Source organism: Seriola dumerili, unplaced genomic scaffold (assembly GCF_002260705.1).
Source record: "Seriola dumerili isolate Sdu_G_001 unplaced genomic scaffold, Sdu_1.0 BDQW01000149.1, whole genome shotgun sequence".
Taxonomy (NCBI): Eukaryota; Metazoa; Chordata; class Actinopteri; order Carangiformes; family Carangidae; genus Seriola; species Seriola dumerili.
In genome coordinates this window covers 9,644,434-9,668,663 of record NW_019174404.1, presented here as the reverse complement: position 1 = coordinate 9,668,663, position 24,230 = coordinate 9,644,434, and the positions used below count along the sequence as shown (strand labels likewise).

The window sequence follows — 24,230 nt, the reverse complement described above, 5'->3', positions numbered from 1 at the left end:
AATACTCCATTAGATTTCTGCAGTAAGCTAATTAGTTGAAAATGTTAACATTTACAGCTGTAGAGGCAAATATGCACACTGTTTAATCAATTTTATATACTTTTGCATGTTGTTTTTTTGGGGGGGTTTGGAAATGATTAAGACACCAAACTCTTTTATATACCAAGCATCCTTGACTGGACAATCACTGCTAGAGGCTTAGTGAGTATGTGTTTCAATTACATCAACAAGACTCAAATGCAGCCGCCTAAAGACGCCTACAAAGGTTTATTTTGGCATTTTATGATTGCCAGTGGCAGGTTATTAAGTTGTTACGGTGCATGAGCCCTGAGTTCAAGCCCCAGCACCACCAAGCAATGATGAGGGATGGAAATGGAAATACACACCTATCATAAGACTGATTTATTGAGGAATAACCTCTGTGGTCAGCTGGTCAATAACTCACTATTCCATGAGGTCCTGCAGTTTGTGGTGGTGGTATTCATTTATTCCCAACAAGAGAGAGAAATGATGATGAAAAAGGAGACTTGATGACTTGATGTTTCTATATTCAGTGTTGTAGACTTCTTTAACTTTGTAACCAGTTATTTTTTAGAAATTCAAATGCTCTTGTGTTTTGGATCATAGATTTATAGGAAAAGTTTAGCTGGAGATGCAATCATTCGAAGTATTGCATACTATTTACATTTACTCACTGAATTTATCTTATTGATCCCTGCACAGCTCTGCTCCAAACTGGCTCATTTTCTGAATGCACACAAAATTGCTGCTTTTTTTTTCTTTGGAGTCAACAGAACTAAATGTGCTGCTAAATCTGTGGGACTTCAAAGCTGTTTCTCTCTGCTCTCTTGCCAGGGTCATCACAGATAGCCAACTCCTATCTGCCTCCCCAGGCAAGACTTAGAGCTTTGACTGTTGGTTTGTGGTTAGAGTTCAAACTTGGCTTCAACATTCAGCCATCCAGCAACAGAGGCAACAACGATACACACATGAGAGCCGAAGCAGAGCGAAAAATATGAAAAAGATATATATTGGCAAAACTGCCCTCAAAACCCAGAGAAATGGTTGCAAACATCAGAAAAGAAGGTAAGATGAGTCAGTCTTATTGGGGAATTCATTTCATTCATTTTGACTAATGGAAATGGATTTTCACTGGGAGGGCATGACCATTAAAAAGCCATTAAAAACATAATGTGGCATGTATTCGTTCTCATCATTCACCTTCATATATCTTGATCATGTATCAGCTGACATCTACATTAAAGTTAACATTGCACTGAATTTTAACAGCAAAAGTCTTATACATCTGGATGCCATCAAAAAAATGTAATACCCTAAAAAAAAAGAAAAAAAATCAGTGGCTGTGTTCTCAGACTTAATTAAACCAGCATTACTTACTGATAAGAGCCCAGAGCAATTTTCACATGTACTTACAAAACTCTCTGGCTCCTTGCTATGTGATTTTACAACATCACTTGCAGCTGTTAGACAGCAGAGAGGTTGTAAAGATTTTGTTTTGTTGTGACATCAGGCAAGTGGAGTGTGCTGCAGCTGCCAGCCTCAGCATGTTGGATGCATTAAACTATTCAGTGTATGGGTATAAAATGTTATTGCTAAGCAATTAGCTTAGCTTAGCATAAAGACTGAGGAACGTAGTACATATTTAGACGCCCAGCACACTGGTACAACTCTGCGCTGCTCCCTGTTGTTCTTTGCCAACAAATAGTTTCAACTCATAAAACCACAAACTGCTGTTTTCTGTTTATGTTCTGGTACAAGTTAAATAAGTGAAATATAACGTGTTACTTAACGAGTGCCACTGCCAGGCTAGCTGTTTCCCCCTGCTTCCTGTCTAAGGAAGCTAAGCAAACCTTCTGGCTCCAGCTCTGTTCTTGACGCACAGATATGAGAGAGGTATCACTCTTCTCATCTATCCCTCAGCAGGAAAGTGAATCCCAAATTGAATGATAACACTGGTCTCCTCACTGCATTCTCACAAAGAAGTCAAATAAGCGTATTTTTCAAATTTTTGTTCTATTGTTTAAAATAGTTAACATGCTGTTTTTGCACAGGGCCATATGTTTATCTACAATTCTTATGTTAGGGTCCACGTCTATGGGCTTATTTTTGCTTGGCTAGTTATATACTGATTACTTTCTGCTTGATTTATGCTTAATTAGTGGAGATCTTAAACCAAGTACCTAAAAATTAAGGTAACTCCATTGGCTCTCACATGTATTGATATAATAGAGTCCATAAGTCTTTCTTTGGACACAATTTTCTCCTCCTTTAGTGCCAGCTTCCTAATTGAGGCTCTGGGCCGAGGTGAACTTGGAGGTGCTCTCATTGTGCCTGCTGGATGGCAGCGCTGAGCTGTCGAACCTCCCTGTGAGCCAAGTTTCCATCAGTCTGGCAAAATGCTAAATCCCTCTGAGCGCACACACTGCCCCTGCTCCCCATCTCTAGCCTTTCATTACCACATCCATTCCCTCAGTCAAGCCTGTCGGTGTGTTTTCATCCCCCGCGCTCAAACCTGCATCAAACACACGGTCGAAATATTGCTCCCTACCTCTTATGTTGTTGTTGTTGATGGTGGTGGTGTTGAAACTGTGGTATTCTGGCCTCTCGCTCACTCTCTCTCATGCTTTTTCTTTGCTCTTTCACCCTCTTTTAAAGCTTGATCAAACACAAAACCTTTCTATTCCATTCTATATTTTCACCTCCTATGAGTCACCCATGGTCTGTGTCTGGGGGCAAAAATCCTTTCCTTTTCTTTCAGAGATTCGATAAGAAGGGTTGTGTATAAGGGAATTCACCATTACACCGATGGGAGCTCCTTTCCCAGCCCTGCTCCCTCCCTGTGAATGGGAAATGATTAGTATTCCTCCTCCATCCATCTCCTCCTCCCCATTGGCCTCCCTGCCTTCCCCCCTGCCTCGGAACTCTCTCGCTCCAAACTGAATTACACTCCAGCAACACTTCATCCCTTTCCCTCCCTCTCACACAAACACATGCACACTTACTTACTCTATTGCCTTTTCAGCTCATATCTGTCTCCGTTCTCTCTCTCTCTCTCTCTCTCTCTCTCTCTCTCTCTCTCTCTCTCTCTCTCTCCCCCTCTCTACTTGGCTCTACGAGTCTGACAAACTTTGACACCAGTGAATGTACATCATCGTTGTGACTGTGTCTTGTGGGAATCCTGTTCACTAAACTCTCCCTGCTGCCTGTTCAGCTCTTTCCACGACCACAAGGATGACCTCCGTAAGCGCCTGTCGTACACCACCCACAAACTAGAGATGGTGGAAACGGAGTTCGACTCTACTCGGCAGTACCTCGAGACAGAGCTGCGCCGGGCCCAGGAGGAACTGGAGAAATTTACAGAGAAACTACGCAGGTGTGTGTGTGCACATGTGTACAACTCTGTGGGCTGATTGTCTTTTTATATTGTATGCATGTGCTGCCCAGATTATCTATGATCTAACTTTGATCTCTCCCTAACCTTCACCATGTGTTTTACTTGCCTAACCTTAATCACACCTTGACTATAGTTAATTTTCCATAATCATCATCTTTCTCTAACCTTAACCATATTGTAATTTCCCTGTGCACATAAATGAAAATAACTAATAACTCCTAATTAAGTAATAATTGAGTATAGTATCAGTATCATTATGTGCCTTTTTGACTGCATGACCGTACCTAATTTTCTGCACCAACTGACTTACCTTCTGTGGTCCAGTGATTAAATAATCGAATGAGCATCAATGTACATGTGTTTGTATATGAACCTTGTGTGATGATGGTTACATTTCCCTAATGAAGATCATTGACGTATGAACAAGCTAGATAGTATGTGGGAGGTTTGGCCGCATAGTAATCTTTAATCAAAACAAGCCCTGTTGTTATTGAAAAATAATGCATTATTATCATCAAGCTCCTTTTCACTGCATGGGATGGAGTTAAATGATGGCATCAATGTATTCATTCATACTTTAAGGCAGTATGCTTTTTAAATGAAAGCATTGTTTTGGCGCTATCTATGACAACTTTGGATCAAGTCTTCATTTATTATTCGAACAAGGAGAAGGAGCTGTAGCTTCGTAACAAATAGATGAGTGGCCCTGCAGCTATAAGTTTTAATTTAGCGTGATGATAACCTCAGAGTGAGGAGATTATCTACAAATATTGCAAACCTTCTGGTCAGACAGAAGAGAACGTTCTCTGTGGCCATGGTATAAATAAATGTGATAAATAAGCTGTTTAAATAGAATTGAAACTCTTCCTTGAAGCTCGTTTCTGGCCAGAAACTTGGAAACTTGGAAAGCAGACAGTATGGTCCACGTTTAAATCTGTGCAGGGGAGTCTGATCCTCTCAGGCTCTGCACAAATCCCATCTTTTTTTCTTTTTTTTTGTTATGATTGGCAGAGACCAGCCCCTGCCCTCTCCCTAATTTTAACCATCTGCAAGATTGGTAGAGCTTGTTGTTAGACAGGAAGTGCTGCCTGACAGACTCAGCTCAGCAAAGGAGCTCCTCTTAAATCAGTACCATCACTCAGTGTTGCCTCTCATAATGTCCGGTTTTGCTCTCCATCAATCAGTGAACCACTCTCTCCCAATGATACGTCTTCATTTTCATTTACACTCTGTCTTTACCTTCTCAAATCTCTTTCAGCTCTTTGTTTCATGATTTGTCTTTGGTTTTTGTCTCCATTACCCACAATCTCCATGTCAGTCTGACTAATGGAGTCAAAAATGCTGCTTTATCAACACTCTCTTAGGCTCAAGAGCTAATGTGAAAATGTGACACCTAACAGAGATGTAGCATGATGAAATAACAGGAACAAGTTAACATACAGACAGTTACTAATGCACTGGAAGTTTACCAAAGAGCAACAGAGGCAAGAGAAATAAAAGCAGAGAGGAAGTTATGAAGAAACACAAAAGCAAGAGGGAGAATTTAAAAAGAAAAGACACAAAAAGTTTGCAAAGTCCGTGCTATGTGTCTGCTTCTGCATGTTTACTGATTTCTTTTCATAAAATATTTAAGGATTAAAAACTTTTTTTTATGATCACATAATATTTTTTCCTTACTATCTCCTGCTGTGGCACTTAAACATATCATCAGCCCTTTTTTTTTACTGTGTTTTAGCTCAGCGGATTTTTATCCTGAGTGATCTTCAAATCTCAGTCACTACTTAAAATATCCTGCAAATCCCCTCCAAGATTCTCCGTCAGTGCCCTGATCTAGTAATTTATTTATTTCTCCATCTGAGTTTATGCGGAGATTACTGGTGCTTATTCAGGCTTATGGCCAGTAAAACACTCTTTAGTCATCATATGTTGTGATTTGCATTTTTACAGGGCACAACTCTTTTCTCTTCTGTTCTTTCAGGATCCAGAGTAGCTATGCAGCTCTACAGCGGATCAACCAGGATTTGGAGGACAAGATGCACAGGACGGTAAGAGACTCCCGCTGAGGTGTTTGCAGTTTTAAATTCGCATTACTGGAACTAATATATCAAACACAAATGTCATCTGATACAATCAAAATCATATCTTATTCTGTAAAGAGATGGTGCAAGTAAAAATCCATAACAACTCTGACTTTGTCCAGAGATTATTTTCTCTGGCAATACAAAGGAAATATTGAAAAACATTTTGACTGGAGATAAATAGCTATAGCTACTGTATGTACTTTCCCAACGACATGTTTTACATTTGTGGATTTACACACTTTTATACACCAAAACCTCCATTACATTTTGCTGATAATACTTTACTTTTTTTTGGTTTTACTTTAGATTTAGGGCATTCACCTGCAATGGAGGATTTTTCTGTTGTGGTGTTACTATTTTTACTGAAGCAAATGATGTGACTACTTCCTCCACCACATAGTAGGTGTTACAAATTTAAACGGCTATCCTTCCAGCTTCTCCAGCCTTCAGGCTTCATCACTGTGTGTCTGACCACATTTCAGCCTCTCTTTCTCTCTCTCTGAGCATTTTCTGACTGCTGTGGTTGTTGCTATTGATATTAACAAGAAGTGCAGAAGCCTAATGGTGTCTAAAGTACCAGAGAGCTCTCACTAAGACTCTTATAATAGATGTAAGGAGGTGTTGGGGATTTGTGAACTTATCCACATACTTGTACACGCTTGCACACACACACACACACACACACACACACACACACACACACACACACACACACACACACACACACACACATATAGAGCTCAACAGCTTGTGACCTAAAGCTTGAGCTGGAATCATTTATTCAAGTCCTGTAGTTACTAGGAAACCATTACTTACAGTTTGCTTTTGTATGAAACTCTTCTTCTTTCCCTGTCAGGTTACACCAGTTGTTAAACAAGGACAGCCAAGAAAAAGTTGTTGCCTTGGCAGCAACTGTTTCCTGAGCACTTTGTTATGGTTTCAGTTAAATCCAAGAGAAAATAGTATAAAACCAACAAGAAAAGACCAATACACCTAGAGTTAAAGTATTTTTTACTCATTGTAAATACCCTTTAAATTTTTTCTTCTAATGATATCCTCAGGAATTTCCTGGACAGTTTAATGATATAAGTTTATGTGATGTTAATCAGTTTCAGTATTTCAACCTTTTTTCTGAGAAAGTCTGAGTTTGGTGGATGGTTCTAAACACTACAAACCCCAAGGGTCTCATCTGCTGTTTTAAGGAGAAGACACCAGTCAGAAGTGTAAATTAGAGCTGTAGCAATTTTACAAAACTTTGCACTAGAGTTTCCGAAATCATCCAATTGAGGCATAATTGAAAAATGAGCACATTTAAACTGATGATTGTGTTAACAGATTTCACCAAGGCGTAACCTTTGGCACCAGCTTGCCGTTAGCAGTAAACTAAACAAAATTTTAAGCCTGGTGATAGGGCATTGCTTACAAAATTATTATTATTATTATTATTATTATAAAGGATAATTTATTATAAATAAACCTACAGCATCTACCAAGTTGCAAACTGTTCATACTGAACGTGCAATATCTATATTTCTACAATCTCTGCTCTTACAATGCGATATCCTCTCATAGCAACTTCAGCATGAATAAACTTTTTTATGGTTACATTTAGGCACTCACAGCGCAAAGATTGTGGTGTCGGTTTAATATCAAATACAGCAACAGTGACTTGTAGCATGAGACGTGTTTACCTTGCTGACATTTAGCAAAATCACGGTTTTGTTTCTAAAACCAAACCACACACAGCACTAAAGGTGCAAACCCAGTCTCTGGTATAAACACAATTTCTAGGATACGGAGTTACATTTTCTAACGCAGTTACTCATCTTTCATGCTGATGATTAAACCAGGAGAGGAGACCAACTGCCAATCACAAACAATAGCACTGCATGTGCCCACTTTACATTGGCGATACTCACTGCAGATAGACAAAAGAATCTGCCAAATGAGTGTAGTGTAATGTGATCAGCGCCCACATATTGAAATATAATTTAATTACTGTATTGTATTGAGTATGAGGAGCCATGCTGAGAGGTCTTGGCCTCTGTTGAAAGAGAAAATAACTGGAAAAGTGCCAGACTTTCGAGGTCGAGAGGCAGATAGAAATACAAAATATCAATAAAACTCAAGCTTCAGATCCTCAGATACAGTGATCATAATAACTGACATGATGATAAACTATGGTCTTGTTCATACCAGAAAGTTTAAGAGTGATAATGACATTCAATCTTTCTGCTTTCTCTCTCCCTCTGTCTCTTTTTTAAGAAATGAGAACTCTGCTATAATCTTTTTTGAACACACCTGTTTAGTAGTAGAACCACTCTTGTCCCTCTCAAAGCAATTACATGATCAAAGACAGGGAGTGCAATCAATGTCCAAAGTAATTGGTCTTTTCTGCGATGCAACCCTGTTAGAAAACGATTATAGCTAACTGGTGTTCTGGTCACCTCAGCAGCAGCTGTCCAATCACTTCAGGTTGAGAGGTTCCCAGAGAGTTTTCCCCCCTTGCAGCCTCAGCTTTAGGACTTATCAGCCAGAATCAGTGCAGAAGATGAGCCGGCTCCACAGCGAGGTCCATCCTTATGACTTACACTATCTTGATTAAAGTGGATCGTAATCTCATCAGAAGTTTGATCCACAGGGCCTGTCTGCCCAGCACACACAATGTGATGGAATTAAACTGTGTGAAGTTATTAAAGAACCACCAGTCAGTTGGTAGAATATTGACCCATGGTGAGCTAAATAGTGAGGTAAAATGCATTTCTGTAGTTTGATGATTTTTCTATTTCATTACTTTCCTGACCATTTCTATTAAAAACTGCAAAAAAATAAAAAAAAGTTATAATATGTAAAATGTAGACCTATGTTATATATTTTGTTTTGTTGTGTACTTACATTATGCCAAATATTCCCAGTAATTTTCAAATCAAGCATTATCCAATGATTTTAATCAAGGTAGTGGTCAGTTTCATTTGGTCACCTTTCAATGGTGTAATATCCCCTTTGCACATGTGTCAGGGTTGTGGTTGCCCACCACAATCGAAATTGAGATTGAATTTTTTTATCCAGTTTTTAGCCACACTTTTATGATACATGTTTTAGATCTTGATCGTTTTCAAATATGTATTTTGACCAGATGAAGGATTTTTATCATCGGAGGTCTGGATCTTAAGTTATATGAGAAACAAGCCAAGCAAACATCAGCTCGGCTCACAGCCCCTCCAAGACGTGCTGTGTCTGCCAAACAGTGTTGGTGAAATACTTATTTTTAACATGAATCTGCTTTATTCAGTGTTTCTACCTGTTTTAATCCCCTGGTCCATCTGTTATGGAGAGGAGGACACCAAATTTGGCTGCCGGTTAAAACCTCCTGAACGATTGACACTGTTGGAATCCTAACCTGGCAAGAAGCTGACCACAATGACGGCAATTGTGGTGAAGACAACAGTGGCGATTTTCTGGATGGATTTTTCTGTAAACTCCTGCATGCTGGTGGAGCAGTGAGGCATGAAAATTCTAATAAGTCAACCCTGACATGAAACACAGTACTGTACATTCAGACGACAGCCATTTACAACACCATCCGTCTTGCAGTATTTGCTGCCCATTATTTATTATGTTCCATTGTAAACCTTCTTGTTTTGCCGTACCATGAACAGACTGGAAGTCTACAATGTCTTCCCTCATACAGTAGACACACACATCAATGTATTTGAGTCATGTGATGCTGCTGGCTTTTCAAAGGGATTGTCTATCTAGCAGAGAACCTTGGTGAAGCCAATCGGTCTTCATGGCTAGAGACAGTATGGAATTTTTTTTGCAGACAGGCCTCATTGGGATTGCCATTTCTTTTGATGCCATGTCATGCAATGGCATTTCAAGGGGGGAATATGTTCCTTTGTAGAAGACATCCCAGGCAGGCAAGCAGTGACAAAGGCAGCTCCAATCAAATCAGAGACCTAATTAAAAGTTCTGAGAGGCCTGAACCGGCAAGGTCAACTGAAAAAAAAGGCAAAGAATAAAACTATTTCATAAAGAGCAGAGCAAGAGATGAACGCCTGGAAGAACTGACAAGATGCACATTGTGATGACATTGGAGAAGCTGCAGTCAGTGTGGATCTGATCTATAGATAAACCGTGCTGCAGAGGAAGCTGTTTGCATTAGCAGAATTATACATTATCTGTCTTTAAAAAAAAGGGTAAGAATTCACCGTGCTGAAATATAGCTTTGGCAGTGCAGGTATTGGACTAGTTATAGATTGGTGTCTGTGAGACTTTATAGTGAGAGTTCAAATTAATCATTGAGCCCTTTCTGAGACAGTGCTGATTCAAGCAGAAAGGACATACATATTTGCATACAATTGTTAGTCAGGTAGCCTTTTTTTCTGTGGTGCCCAAAATATACCATACAGACTGCATTAGAATATATGAAACCTGAAAGATTCAGACTGAACAGTCTGTAATAAACTGTAATTAACTACTAATAATGTAAGATACAAATTGTACTAATACCTATGATTGTGTAATAGGTTATTCATATAATATGGGCTATTTATGTATAGTATTTAATCTTATTTTTTTAAACAAGATGCTGTGCTATAGTTCTTCACTTGTGAAGGACCTGTCCATGGTGCTGAAAGCCATTGTTTCTCTACATCCTCATAAGAGTGAGTATTTGGCAGGGTCAGCTAACTAACAGCCGCCCTGGAACTGCCAGGAAATCAAGGTCTTACTCAGTGACTGCCCTCCTAATAAGGACAATTTCCACTTCATCAGCAGCTGTCACCACTTAACACAGTCCTTCTGTGAATTGCTTAAAATTATTTGTAATCTTCTATCACGTTCAATAAAAAATCTGAGTGTAAGATCAAACTTTATAGAGGAAATGGTTTAATGGTTGGATGCTTAAGAAAAGTGGTTTATAACTAATGAGACATAACAAGTCACAAAGGTTTTAGCTGAGATAATATTAAAGCCTAAAGTAGGTGATGTTACACTGGTACTGGTATTGTCTGTCTCCCATTTGCCCTTCCATCATATGACTGAGGAGTTATCAGTGATGTTAAATCTAAAATCTGAGGTGTTAAGTGGAAAGCTGAAAATCTAACTGCTTCTCAGATCCCCTTAATTTTAGTTTCATATGGTAATGTAAGTAACTTGTTTTTGTGTGTTTTTTTCCATCCTTTATTTAATGTGGTAAATCCTATTCAAATCAAGTGATATCTGAGTATATAAACTATATATATGTATATATACAATATATACATATATATATATATATATATATAAAACTATACAATTTTAAAAATATAACAAAAAAATATTGATGAAGACAAAACATACATCATACAAATAAAGAACGAAAGAATTATATATCTGTTAAAACAAGCATATTTGAAAGCATTGAAATTCAGTTTTTCGTGCAGTGCCTCAAGGGAAACATGCTGTGTATTTTTAAAGTTCAGAACTGACTATTGATCAGAATAAACAAGCTATTTTAAAACCTGTGATTGGCATTTGTCGTTATTTTTCATAATTTATAGACTAAAATTATTTCTCAATTGAAAGTTTGATCAATAGGATAATCAATAATGAAATATGAGTGCTAGTTGCAGCCCTCCTCTTTGTTTCCCGCTGAGTGGCTGCTTGGTTTACCTTGGTTCATTTCTATTCAGATGCATTAATCTACCGCCTGTCATAATCAGTCTGAATTATTTATGTTTATTTATGAAACAGAGGCTCAGTCTAATCTTTGGGGCTTCTGATCGGTTCTTTCTTGGCCAAGCCTCCATATAAAAGCATTAAGATAATCAATATTAATTGATCCAGGATCAATGCATTTTAGCTGCTCAGTTTATCATGCATTTGCCATATCAGACCAGTAATTGTTCGTGCAGCTGACATCTAAATCTAAAACAAGGGGTACATGAAAGTAAGGAGTGTGTGGTTGGTGAACAGAGTAGTCATAGAAACCGGAGACAGAGAGGCATTTATTCTTGTTTTGAAGTCACTGATTCCCAAAAGAATAACCAAATAGCAAATAATGGCTTCTTCAGCTATGTTACCAGTGTGAAAGATGCTGATGAATAACAGCCCTGGTGGTAAGTGAGAGACGTGTGTGAGGAAGCCCTTTGTGTCTTGTGTGTTAATGTGTTGCTCTGTGTGAGTGTACCATTGTATATGTGTAGAGCAGCAACAAGGCCCGTCTGCAGTGCACTAATTAATGCCATTAACACTACAGTTGTTAATCATAACTTTTCAGTGAAAAGTGCAAATTACACACAGGAGAGCTGCAGCACAGTTAAACCAGACAGATAATTATTAACTCCTGATTCTCTCTGGAGCAGAAAATCAGCCTGAACTGTAAAAAGACATGTTAAACTCAGTGTCAAAGAATTTGGTGTTTTCTGCTCATACACAAATTCCTTAGCTTACTACACATTTATAATAAAAAAATGTTATTCTTATATTCCAGTCAGCCACTGGTTTCCATTTCAGTATATGATCTACAATGTAGATATATGAAATTAGTTTTGAGATATCTATAGGGAGGCCAACTTTCTAACTTTTAATTCATTCTTGGTCAGTTCTTTTGATTCAAAAAATGTATTGATTAAAAGATAATTTTGGTGATATTCTGCATTTTTCTTATTGTCAACAAACCTATGGCAAGATAAAAAACCAACAATGAACTGCTAACGTATTGTTTGTATAGCCAATTCCCAATATAGCTTATTCTTCTGTGCCATAAAGCTCCATTGTTGTCCAAAAACTATTATAGACACATTAATGAGCCATGCTGTTGTACTGGGTGGAATGATAATGAATATGGACATTGTAGTTTATTTTGAGTCAATCCCATACTCAATAGAGCACCAACTGTGTAATAATCCGCAGTCAAAAATAGTCCCAAACAAACTGCTGTATTTACTCCTCTTTTAGTAACATTTGCTAAATACTACAAGGCCCTGCTGTTTTAGGAAGCCATTTGTAAAAATGGATCTATGTATTTATGATATTTTTAAACATTCACATCTGCAGTAGGGCCCAGTAGACACTGGACTAAGGAACAGGGAATTCAGACAGTATTTCAAGATAGAATAGCACTTTAATAACATATGGGTTTTGGTGTTTTCATTGTATTTGGTGACAATAAGAAAAAAATATAGAAAAACAACAACAATGTCTTTTACGAGTTGGTAGCAAACAGAAACTATTTTAAGTCCATGTTAGCTTTTTTTGCCGTCAAAGTTTGATTTCCCAACAAAGCAGCTCATTAATGCAACGCTTCTTGTCATCTGCAAAGCAATATCAAATCATCAAGGAAGAGTATCCAACCAGTTTGTGCTCACACCTGCATCATCTGCAATAACAACGCTGACAGCAAGAAATAAAAAGCTTAATTAGGTGGAGTAGATGTTGATCATGATGGATTACCTACTGTATTTCAAGCTAGGTTTATGCTTGTCAGGTTGATGTACTAAACCATACTGGCTGCTTGCAAGATGAAACAATGAAAAAAACCTAATCGATGATCACTGGTGATGTGACATATGAGCGATTTGTTAAACCACCAGAATGGTCCTGGCGGTAAGGCTCAATTTCATCTTTCATCTCTGTCAGTCGAAGACGGAGGCTTATTTATTGCAGTAACCATTGTAAGCCTCACATGGTAGGTTGACATGGACAGCAATCACTTTGGGTCTGCCAGATACCTGCATTGTGTGCATTGATCGACTTGTTTGGGGTCTCCTCGACCCTGAAAAACTGTTGTACAGCTTTAGAATCAGCTTTCTTCAGGGGGGTCGTTATCTTTGGTGTCTTGATTTGAAAATCCTCTTTAATGAGGTTAGAAAATCTAATTTGTTTCTTTTCTTGTTTTTTTCCAGCCCCAAAATAAAATCGTGTTTTAAAAGGAGTGGAGTTTTCTGCTCTCCTCCGTGAACCAAGTTTTCAGTAATTGCACCTCATGGGATTTAGCCTTCATTTATTGTCCAGTGTAGAGGCAAAATCTCCAGCAAAATAAAACAAAATGAGGGTGTCTAAGAAAAACTGACATATTTTTCACTTTTTATACACTGTGCACTCAATTCAACAAATCCTGCTGATCAATAATTGAAACAAGCTCTACAAGCTTAGTTTTTTTTGTTGTTGTTATTGTTTTATTACCATACATTAAATACTTGCATTATATGGGAGTGAATTGACCGTTTGTTAGCTGAGACAGGATTTAAATGTGTTAACTGGTCATTTTTACCTTTTTACTCAGTTAAAAGATACTTCCATACATACAAGGTCAAAAGACAAAAAGAGGCAGCACTAAGTCCCTGAATTGCCATGAAGTGAGAAACAATATCCCTCCTCTTCCTCATCCTCCTCTTCCTCCTGCATGGGGTCAATCTCCTTAAGATATGATAGTAAGAATTTGCATATTAATTTTCCTTGATGCTGCTCTCTTATATGTGTGGCACCAACTGATAAGAACGTCTTGGTGACAGCCTGTGTATCCAACACAGTGTGACGGGAGGAGATAGCAAAAATCAGTGTGCCCAGCTGTAATTCCTCCGCTGGATCATAATGCTGTAATTGAAATTACACTTCCTCCCGTTCTCCAAAATATACCACAAGATCATGTTCATCATTATCAAGCCTATTATGAAGATTTCCCTCTTTTACTTTTTAATTTATAGGTAGAAAGTTTTACCTCTAATCATGCGCAAAAGCAGCATCAATATGTTACAAGATCCAAGCAATCACTGGATATATGAATGTTATCAAAGCTGACAGCTGGCACTACCCCACACATCACTCCAAGTCTGAAATACATGTATCACAACAGATATCGCACACATATTTTTGACATTAGAAGAATCAGAAATTAGACTTTAATGTTCCTTGTGGATTCTTTGGGAAATAGACACTGTTGTGCTTGCTAATAGTATTAAAGCTGCTCTTATTAATGTTTTTACATGATATGAACACTTTGTTACTTTTACGATAACTTAAGGTTTATTTCTGTAGTTTATTTCTGTAGTCAATTTCTGAAGTTGATCGCTAAAACAAAGACCAACAGAGCAAAAAACTCCAGCATTTAGTGAAACAGGTTTTAAAGCTGCACTAGTCAATATTTTTATATTAACACTGGACCAAATGGCGATATGTAATGTGTAGGAGCTTGCAGTTTCACTGTTTTGATTCACTCTCATCACCTTTCATCAGCTGTTTTTCTTTAAAACTCACTGTTCGCAACCTGCCCAACCCCAAACAACAGATAGACAAAGTTAGCAACTAGCTGGCAAGCATAGTGGCGCATTTAGCAGCTAAAGAGTCAGATCTGCAGGATGTAAATAGGAACTTGTTAGCTTACGCAGTCACCTAACAACTTTATACAGTGATAATCTGTCAATGTTGTGTTTATAGCTTGTTAAACTGCCCCCAAGTCGCATCACTTTTACTTGTACTTGAGTATTTTTACTGTATATCTTTACACGACCTATTTACACAAGATCTGTTGCAACACCAAAGATAGTGTCCATGCAATTTTGATTAAAACTGATCAACTTATCTTCTGTAGGTTTCTGTCAATTGTCTTTGTAACATTCATGTCCAAAGCTGCCTTTATGACATATGATACCTTAATGAGTAGTTTTCCTCTCCTTTCATCACCTGTATCTGAGCTGTAGAGGGTCAGACAACACAAGTAGTTTGTATTTTTTTGATGGATTTATGTTACTCTTGTATTTAGAAGGCATGAGACCAAAAGCAACAAAGCATTAAACTACAACACTTTTATGCATGTTAACATCTGAGTGAGATATTGTCTTTGATGCGGTAAAACATCATGTTAACAAAGACAAAACAGGGAGCGATTACATATTTGAGCTTTAAAATGGCTTGATGTGGTCATCCGCACAGTCAGCATTGGAAAAATGTGAATAGAAACTCAGAGTAATGAGCTGGAGTGCCAGAGAGCCGCATGTCTCGACAGTTGATTAATGAAACCCTAACAGAATTGGATTTGAATATCAATGCTGGCCTATTGCTTAAACTGACATTAATTGCCACCTATTAGATTGGCTCTGTACCCCTGTATTTCAAAACAATCACCGCCATTGAGAGATTAGAAGAGAGAAGGGTGGGAGGCCAAGCGAGTGCTCAGAGCTGTATCATTTGTCAGCTTCTGCTGTGTGGTAGGTTTTACAATTACTACCGTTTGCGTGCGTGCAGCGTGCGTGTGTGTGTGAGTGAGTGAGTGATGGAGAGAGAAAGAGAGAAAGAGAGAGAGAGACACTGACAAAAAGAAAAGAAAATTTCTCAGACAACAGAACTCATTACTAGCCCCTTGAGGCTGCATTTTTAACTGTAGCTCACAATATAAAAAATGTTGGACAGAATTAACAAACTAATGATTTAAATAATCTCAAATCAAGGTTTGACTTAATCACTTGTTCTGGGCTCTCATCAGCACATGGACTTTGCTGCTCAGTTAATATGAATTGAAAATGAAGTTTACAATCTCGGCCTGTTTATCATGACAAAACTGTCATGTCAATACACTTTAATTCTCATGTCTAAAGAATAGGTTAATCTTTAAGAAAATCTCTCCCAGCATAACATATTTGAGAATTTGAATATAATTTGAAAATTAAAGGATTTGTTCCAGTAATATGCAAAAACATCATTTGATTTAAAGGAAAGGACACAAGTTTAACTGTTTTACCACGTTATTTTGAATGCATACTTAATGTCTGTACTTAACTCATAAATACTGCAGAATCATTTCATGTCAAATCACCCAGACCCAGCTAGCCAACCCTATCGCCACTATCAATAAACAATAATAACTATATCAATATTTGGTTATTCTCAGCAAGAATCATTATCGGTGATAGATAGATTCAGAGTCGAATGCCAGTGTTTTTAAAAATCTGACATTAGTTACTTTCACTTACAGTATGGTTTAGTTAAGTTAAAGACCGTGGTTAGGGTAGTGCTAGTCCATGGTGTCATTAAAATCAAAAGAGTTAATCCCATTGGGAGCATGAATGTGGCCAGCTTATTATTATCCGTGAAAAAAATCTGTTTATTAGGTTAAGATATGTTGCAGTCTGAATCATTAGTTTCATCTGTACAAGTAGAAATTTTCTGCTGATGATGAATCACGAATGGATGAAAGATCAGGGCCATCATTACAAACGATCCACAGGGCACCATGAAATGCAGGACAGTCTGGTCAACAGTTGTTGAGATAAATGTGGGCAGAAAGAAGGACAGACTAGGCAGCCAGCAGACATCAGCATCATTAGGCTCAGCTGTTAGTGGGTCTAAAATGTCACTCCAGCAAAGTCATTTTGCATTTCTTTGACAGTAATCACTGAAAATGGAACAAGTGTTTCATTTGTCTTTCTCCCCATCTCGCTCTTCTTTATTTGTCTCTCTCCCCCTCTATTTCTCCTCTTTCTCTTACTCCCAGAGTAATTGATATGATATGAACTCTGGCAAGTGTAATCTTCTTTTAATTAAGACCTGCTGCTGGCACTGGCTTCAGACTGATAGTAACTTACGACACTTTTCCTCTCATTTTTCTTCCCCTCTTCTATCATCTTATTTTTCCTCTATTGCTCCTCCAACTCTGGCTCCCTCATCTTTCTCTTGTTATCTCAACACTCAACTCTTTCCTCTAACCCTGTACCCCTCTTCTTATCATCTACACTGTCTACCACTGTCATCCTTTGTTTTCTTTTTTTTCTATCCAATTTCTCTTCTCCCTTGTCGATTCTCCCTCTTTTACTGCAGTCCCAGCACCATGAAGAGGAAAAGAGAGCCCTCAGCCGGGAGATCATCGTCCTGAACAACCACCTCATGGAGGCGAAGATTACCATTAATAAACTCAGAGAGGACAATGTGAGTATTCAGGGCTGCATCATGTATTATGGGCTCACACTGACATCCCTGTCAGCACTGTGCAATAACCGAAAGTAAGGTTTTTGTAACTCATTTGTACAATATCTGAACTTTTTTGTGTGATAAGACTAAGGCCAAATTATATTCACCTGCAGGCTCACAAATTAAGCAGTATCCTGGGGCATTCAGGGCCACAGAGATGTGGGGCCCTGGGGCAGTTGCTTTCCTTGCTTTCCTTGCTTGGTCAGTAAACCAGCCCTGTTAGCACCTACAAAAAAGAGTTGTCTTGCAAGAATGAAATAACAACTTGTCAAAAATCTGTTTGTCGTGATAGAAACACCTTCTCCTGGCACACTGGCACCAGTCTCTGTGAACCCACTCTTGTTCATATCCACTGTATTTCAGCAACATCCTGGATAATTGTGCTTCAAGGAGCCACAGCAGATAGAGGAATTAACTCTAAACCACTGGGTGTTTTATAGTGATTATCATGAAATCAATGGACATCCTCAGGGCTGCCAGAAGTTGGTGCCGGGGCCGTGTGGATCTGAGCTCAGGGGCATGTGGCAATGGTGCCTCACTTTCTTTGATGTGATTTTACTGTTATTTCTACTGGGGGCTCCAGGTTAGGTTAGATTTTCTCTCCTTGGTCCATGGCAGTTTTTAGCACTTCTGAGCTATAGAGCATTTTGACAATCCCTCCAGATCCGTCCAGGCTGATTGGGTCAGGGATCATTTTAAATGGGTGGAGAATTTGTCCAACCAGAGCCAGCAGTGAGGCAGGCATTTTCTCCAGAGAGCAAGCTCTGAATTTATTGTTTGTAATATGGAGAATGCAAGTCATGTTTCACATGTGTCATACCGAGTCCTGACGGGAAAAGCAAATATATTACATTAAATGAAATGTAAGAAATTTTATTTCTCTTGTGTGATAAATCCATTTAATCTACAATAGGTTATTGTGATGGATGGATTACTGAACAGGGCTAAAAGGCACAGACCCAGGGTCCAAAGGAGTCAGGGGGCCATGGGGTCAGAGCCTATGTTTGAAGTGAGCAAAATGAGCACAGAGACACAAAAAAAGACCGTAAACAGATGCAAAATAACCAAAAAGAAATGCTAAATGACAGCAAAGAGGCGTAAAGCAGCCACAAAGAGACTCAAAATAACTAATACAAGCACAAAAGGACAATATGAAAAAAACAACAACATAAAGGACACAAAATCGAAAAGCCTTGTCATTTCTTGTCATTTTGTCTATTTCACTTTGAATCATGCTCCTATGTAGGAGGAGTGGGAGGCCCTCTACATGTCTGTACCCAGGGGCCCATTGTCTCATTATCCTTCCATGCATGTTACTAGTTAATTGACTGCAAGAATACCAGGTTTATATAAAGCCACAAGAAACTGTCATTACTGCATTTTAAATACATACAGTACATTAAGACCTCATCTTCAGACCTCAAAAAAACTGGCTCGAAGCTGTGGTTGTCTCTCCCAGGAGAAACACACCACACCAGTCATGTTAACTAAGATATCACTGAGGTCTCACAGGTCTATTTGAACCAAAGGCATAGGTTTGTATATATATGGACGGTAGGGACATGTCCCTACCAATATTTTGGGAGAACAGAATTCTCCATTACAATATTTGAGTGAACTCATTTGTACTATGTTTGGATTGAAGTCATATTAGAACATTTTTATGTCTTGCTATAATATGACGTTTTTATGCCATACTATACTATGACGTTTTTATGCCTTTTTATGCCTTACTATACTATGACATTTTTATGCATTTTTATGCCTTACTATACTATGATCTTTTTATGGCTTTTATGCCTTACTATATTATGATTTTTTATGACTTTTTGTGTCTTACTATACTATGACGTTTTTATGGCTTTTTATGCCTTACTACACTATGATGATTTTAAGACTTTTTATGCCTTACTATACTATGATTTTTTGTGCTTTACTATACTATGAAGTTTTGAGGATCTTTTTAGTCCTTACTATACTATGAAGTTTGTATGAATTTTCACGCTTTAATATGATATGACTTTTTATGCTTTAGTATTCTGTGATGTTCTTTTGACTTATTATGCTATATTATACTATTACATTTTTGTTCCTTTTTATGTCTTACTATACTATTACTTTTTATGACATTTTTATATCTTACTAAATTATGAGGATTTTGAGACTTTTTATGCCTTGCTGTACTATGACTTTGTTATGCCTTTTTGTGCCTTACTAGAATATGTTGTTATTATGACTTTTTATTGCTTGCAATACTATGACTTTTTATGTCTTGCAATATTATGACATTTCTATGCCTTACTAGACTATGACGTTTTTGACTTTTTATGCCTTACTACTAGACTATGATGTTATTATGACTTTTCATGCCTTACTATACTATGACGTTATTATGAATTTTCATGCTTTAATATACTATGACGTTTTTATGACTTTTTATGCTTTAGTATCCTATCATGTTCTTTTAACTTTTTGTGCCTTACTTTACTATGACGTTTTTATGACTTTTTATCCCTTACTAGACTGTGTCATTTTTATTACTTTTTATGCCTTACTATACTATGAGTTTTTTATAACTTTTTATGCTTCATTGAAATGATGATTTCTCATGACAGAAAGAAGAAAAAGAATACAATCAGACCAACGATTCAACACTTTGATATGGCAGGTTTTATTTGTGCATGAAGGACAGATCCGGTACAAGGGACACCAAGGTCTCTCTTTTAGGAACAAAACTTTGTCTGCTTGTTTGGTCTTTTACTCTCTGATGGGCGTGACAAGCTGATGTTCATCTGGAGATCTTCATGTCCATGGGGCCTCTTAGCTGTTAATCATCCTTGTTCAGAACACCTGACATCATTCTCCATCCGTAGGGATCTAACAATTAAAGCAAACACAAACATTCTTGGATCCAACCAGGACCCCCAGATGTTTCCTAAATAACTCCATTTCCTACACATATATACACTTAAACATCATTCATATTCTAGAGTCAAACTTATATGCATGTAAGAAAATTAATATCTTACACTATTCTATGTCTTACTATGATTTGAAGTTTTTATGCCTTTTTATGCCTTACTATACTATGATGGTTTTTACCTTACTATACTATAATGTTTTTGTGACTTTTTATGACTTACTATACTATGATGGTTTTATTCCTTTTTATGCCTTACTATACTATGATATTTTTATGCCTTTTCATGCCTTTATGTTATGACATTATTATGCTTTTTTATGCTTTACTATACTATGGCATTTTTGTGTCTTTTTATGCCTTACTATACTATGACTTTTTTATCACTTTCTGTGTCTTACTACACTATGACATTTTGATGCTATTTCATCCCTTACTATTGTATGATATTTTTATGCATTTTCATGCCTTACTATACTATGACGTTTTTATGACTTTTCATGCCTTATAAAACTATAATGTTTTTATGCCTTACTATACTATATCGTTTTTTTGACTTTTTATGCCTTACTATACTGTGACGTTTTTGTGGTTTACTATACTATGTCGTTTTAATGACTTTTTATGCCTTACTATATTATGACGTTTTATGACTTTTCATGCATTATTATACTATAACGTTTTTATGCCTTTCTATAACATGTTATTTTAATGACTTTTATTAACTTACTATACTATGACGTTTTATTGACTTTTCATGCCTTATTATACTATAACGTTTTTATGCCTTACTGTACTATGAAGTTTTTATGCTTTACTATACTATATCGTTTTAATAACTTTTTATGCCTTACTATACTATGACGTTTATTGACTTTTTATGCCTTACTATACTATGACGTTTTTATGCTTTAATATACTATGTCCTTTTAATGACTTTTTATGCCTTACTATACTATGTCGTTTTAATGACTTTTTGTGCTTTACTATACTATGACATTTTTTATGCTTTACTATACTATGTCCTTTTAATGACTTTTTATGCCTTATTATATTATGTCGTTTTTATGACTTTTTATGCCTTACTATACTGTCGTTATATTGACTTTTATGCCTTACTATACTATATCGTTTTTTTGACTTTTTATGCCTTACTATACTATATAGTTTTTTTGACTTTTTATGCTTTACTATACTATGTCGTTTTATTGACTTTTTATGCCTTACTATACTATGACGTTTTATTGACTTTTATGCCTTACTATACTATATCGTTTTTTTGACTTTTTATGCCTTACTATACTATATCGTTTTTTTGACTTTTTATGCCTTACTATACTATGTCGTTTTATTGACTTTCATGCCTTACTATACTATGACGTTTTTTGACTTTTTTATGCCTTATTATACTATATCGTTTTTTGACTTTTTATGCTTTACTATACTATGTCGTTTTATTGACTTTTTATGCCTTACTATAATATGACGTTTTTATGCTTTACTATACTATGTCCTTTTAATGACTTTTTATGCCTTGTTTTACTATGTTGTTTTAATGTTTTTTTTATGCCTAACTACACTATGACGTTAGGGACTTTTTATACCTTGTTTTACTATGTTGTTTTAATGTCTTTTTATTCCTTACTATACTATGTCGTTTTTTTTACTTTTTATGCCTTACTATACTATGACGTTTTGGTGACTTTTTATGACATGTTTTACTATGTTGTTTTAATGTCTTTTTATGCCTTACTATACTATGTCGTTTTCATCACTTTTTATGCCTTACTATACTATGTCGTTTAAATGATCTTTTATGCCTCACTATACTATGACATTTTTATGCCTTACGTCTTTTTAATGACTTTTTATGCCTTACTATACTATGACGTTTTGGTGACATTTTATGACTTGTTTTACTATGTTGTTTTACTGTCTTTTTATGTATTATTAGACTATGCCGTTTTTATGACTTTTTATGCCTTACTATACTATGAAGTTTTGGTTACTTTTTATGCCTTGTTTTCCTTACAATACTATGACCTTTTATTACTTTTTAGTACTTACTATATTATGACATTTTTATGACTTTTTATGTCTCACTATACTATGATGTTTTTATAACTTTTTATGCCTTACTATACTATGAAGTTTTTATGCATTACTACACTATGACGTTTCTTACCTTACTATATCATGGCGTTTTTTTATGACTTACTATACTATGACTTATTTTATGCATATATGATTTTACTTCATACGTACATATATTTCATACATGGAAATTCATCACATTTGTGTATGACCATTCCTGAATGTAAATTCAGATCTTATATGTTCATAAACTATTTGGCTGATTGCACTAAAAAGCCAATCACTTTGTTTTGGAGGGGTGGCGGGGTTGTTGCTTCCTTACCAATTTTGAGGCAAAACCTACACCCTTTATTTGAACCATCCACAAAGCTACAGGGAGCCCGAATGTCCCCTGGTGACAGAGTGAAAAGAAATAAAGTGATTCAAAAAGCAGACACTGTTAACGGGTGGGGGAATTGAAACTGTCAAAGAGAAGGCTTTGATGTTATGGGAATTATTGTCAGGAGGAGGCTACAGTGCCGCAAGAACTGACCTTATAAGTGGACAGATTTGACAGAGGAGTTAGAGGAAAAGACACCAGCTAACCACCCACACAAAAACATGCATGCTTAGAAAGAGGGAAAACAACTAAACCGAGCATCTGCTGTGCCAGTAGACCACCCTCACTCTGCTCTGAAATTTAACTACAAATCATAAAACCATCCATTACAAAAAGAAAGCACAGAGAAAGGGATAAATAATGTGCACTCACTTCCTAGACTGGAGGTTGGAGATAAGTGAATGCATTGTTTCAGAAAACTCTATAAAATTAGCACAGAGTGTACTGGGCAGATGGAAGACTCATTACAAATGAAAAGGTTTGGTAGCGTTGTTAACAGCATGCAAACCCCTGATGTCAACCCAGTGAAAAAATATAGCCATGGTGAAAAATACATGTTAACTAAACACGTTAATTAAACTGCTCCAGCTTCAATGGATGAATTTGTTACTATGTTGTTTTAATGTCTTTTTATGCCTTACTATACTATGTCGTTTTCATCACTTTTTATGCCTTACTATACTATGTCGTTTAAATGATCTTTTATGCCTCACTATACTATGACATTTTTATGCCTTACGTCTTTTTAATGACTTTTTATGCCTTACTATACTATGACGTTTTGGTGACATTTTATGACTTGTTTTACTATGTTGTTTTACTGTCTTTTTATGTATTATTAGACTATGCCGTTTTTATGACTTTTTATGCCTTACTATACTATGAAGTTTTGGTTACTTTTTATGCCTTGTTTTCCTTACAATACTATGACCTTTTATTACTTTTTAGTACTTACTATATTATGACATTTTTATGACTTTTTATGTCTCACTATACTATGATGTTTTTATAACTTTTTATGCCTTACTATACTATGAAGTTTTTATGCATTACTACACTATGACGTTTCTTACCTTACTATATCATGGCGTTTTTTTATGACTTACTATACTATGACTTATTTTATGCATATATGATTTTACTTCATACGTACATATATTTCATACATGGAAATTCATCACATTTGTGTATGACCATTCCTGAATGTAAATTCAGATCTTATATGTTCATAAACTATTTGGCTGATTGCACTAAAAAGCCAATCACTTTGTTTTGGAGGGGTGGCGGGGTTGTTGCTTCCTTACCAATTTTGAGGCAAAACCTACACCCTTTATTTGAACCATCCACAAAGCTACAGGGAGCCCGAATGTCCCCTGGTGACAGAGTGAAAAGAAA

General features: G+C 36.7%; 1 protein-coding gene across 1 annotated transcript in view; it reads left to right on the top strand.

Moving 5' to 3' along the window:
• Window positions 1–1,015: 1,015 nt before the first annotated feature.
• Window positions 1,016–24,230, top strand: part of begain (brain enriched guanylate kinase associated) — a 34,628-nt gene continuing 11,413 nt past the window's right edge. Inside the window, exons 1-4 of the mRNA XM_022751229.1 lie at window positions 1,016–1,086; window positions 3,233–3,394; window positions 5,394–5,460; window positions 17,293–17,400. Of these exons, the coding sequence (XP_022606950.1) occupies window positions 1,016–1,086; window positions 3,233–3,394; window positions 5,394–5,460; window positions 17,293–17,400 (408 nt within the window). The remainder of the gene's footprint in view (window positions 1,087–3,232; window positions 3,395–5,393; window positions 5,461–17,292; window positions 17,401–24,230) is intronic.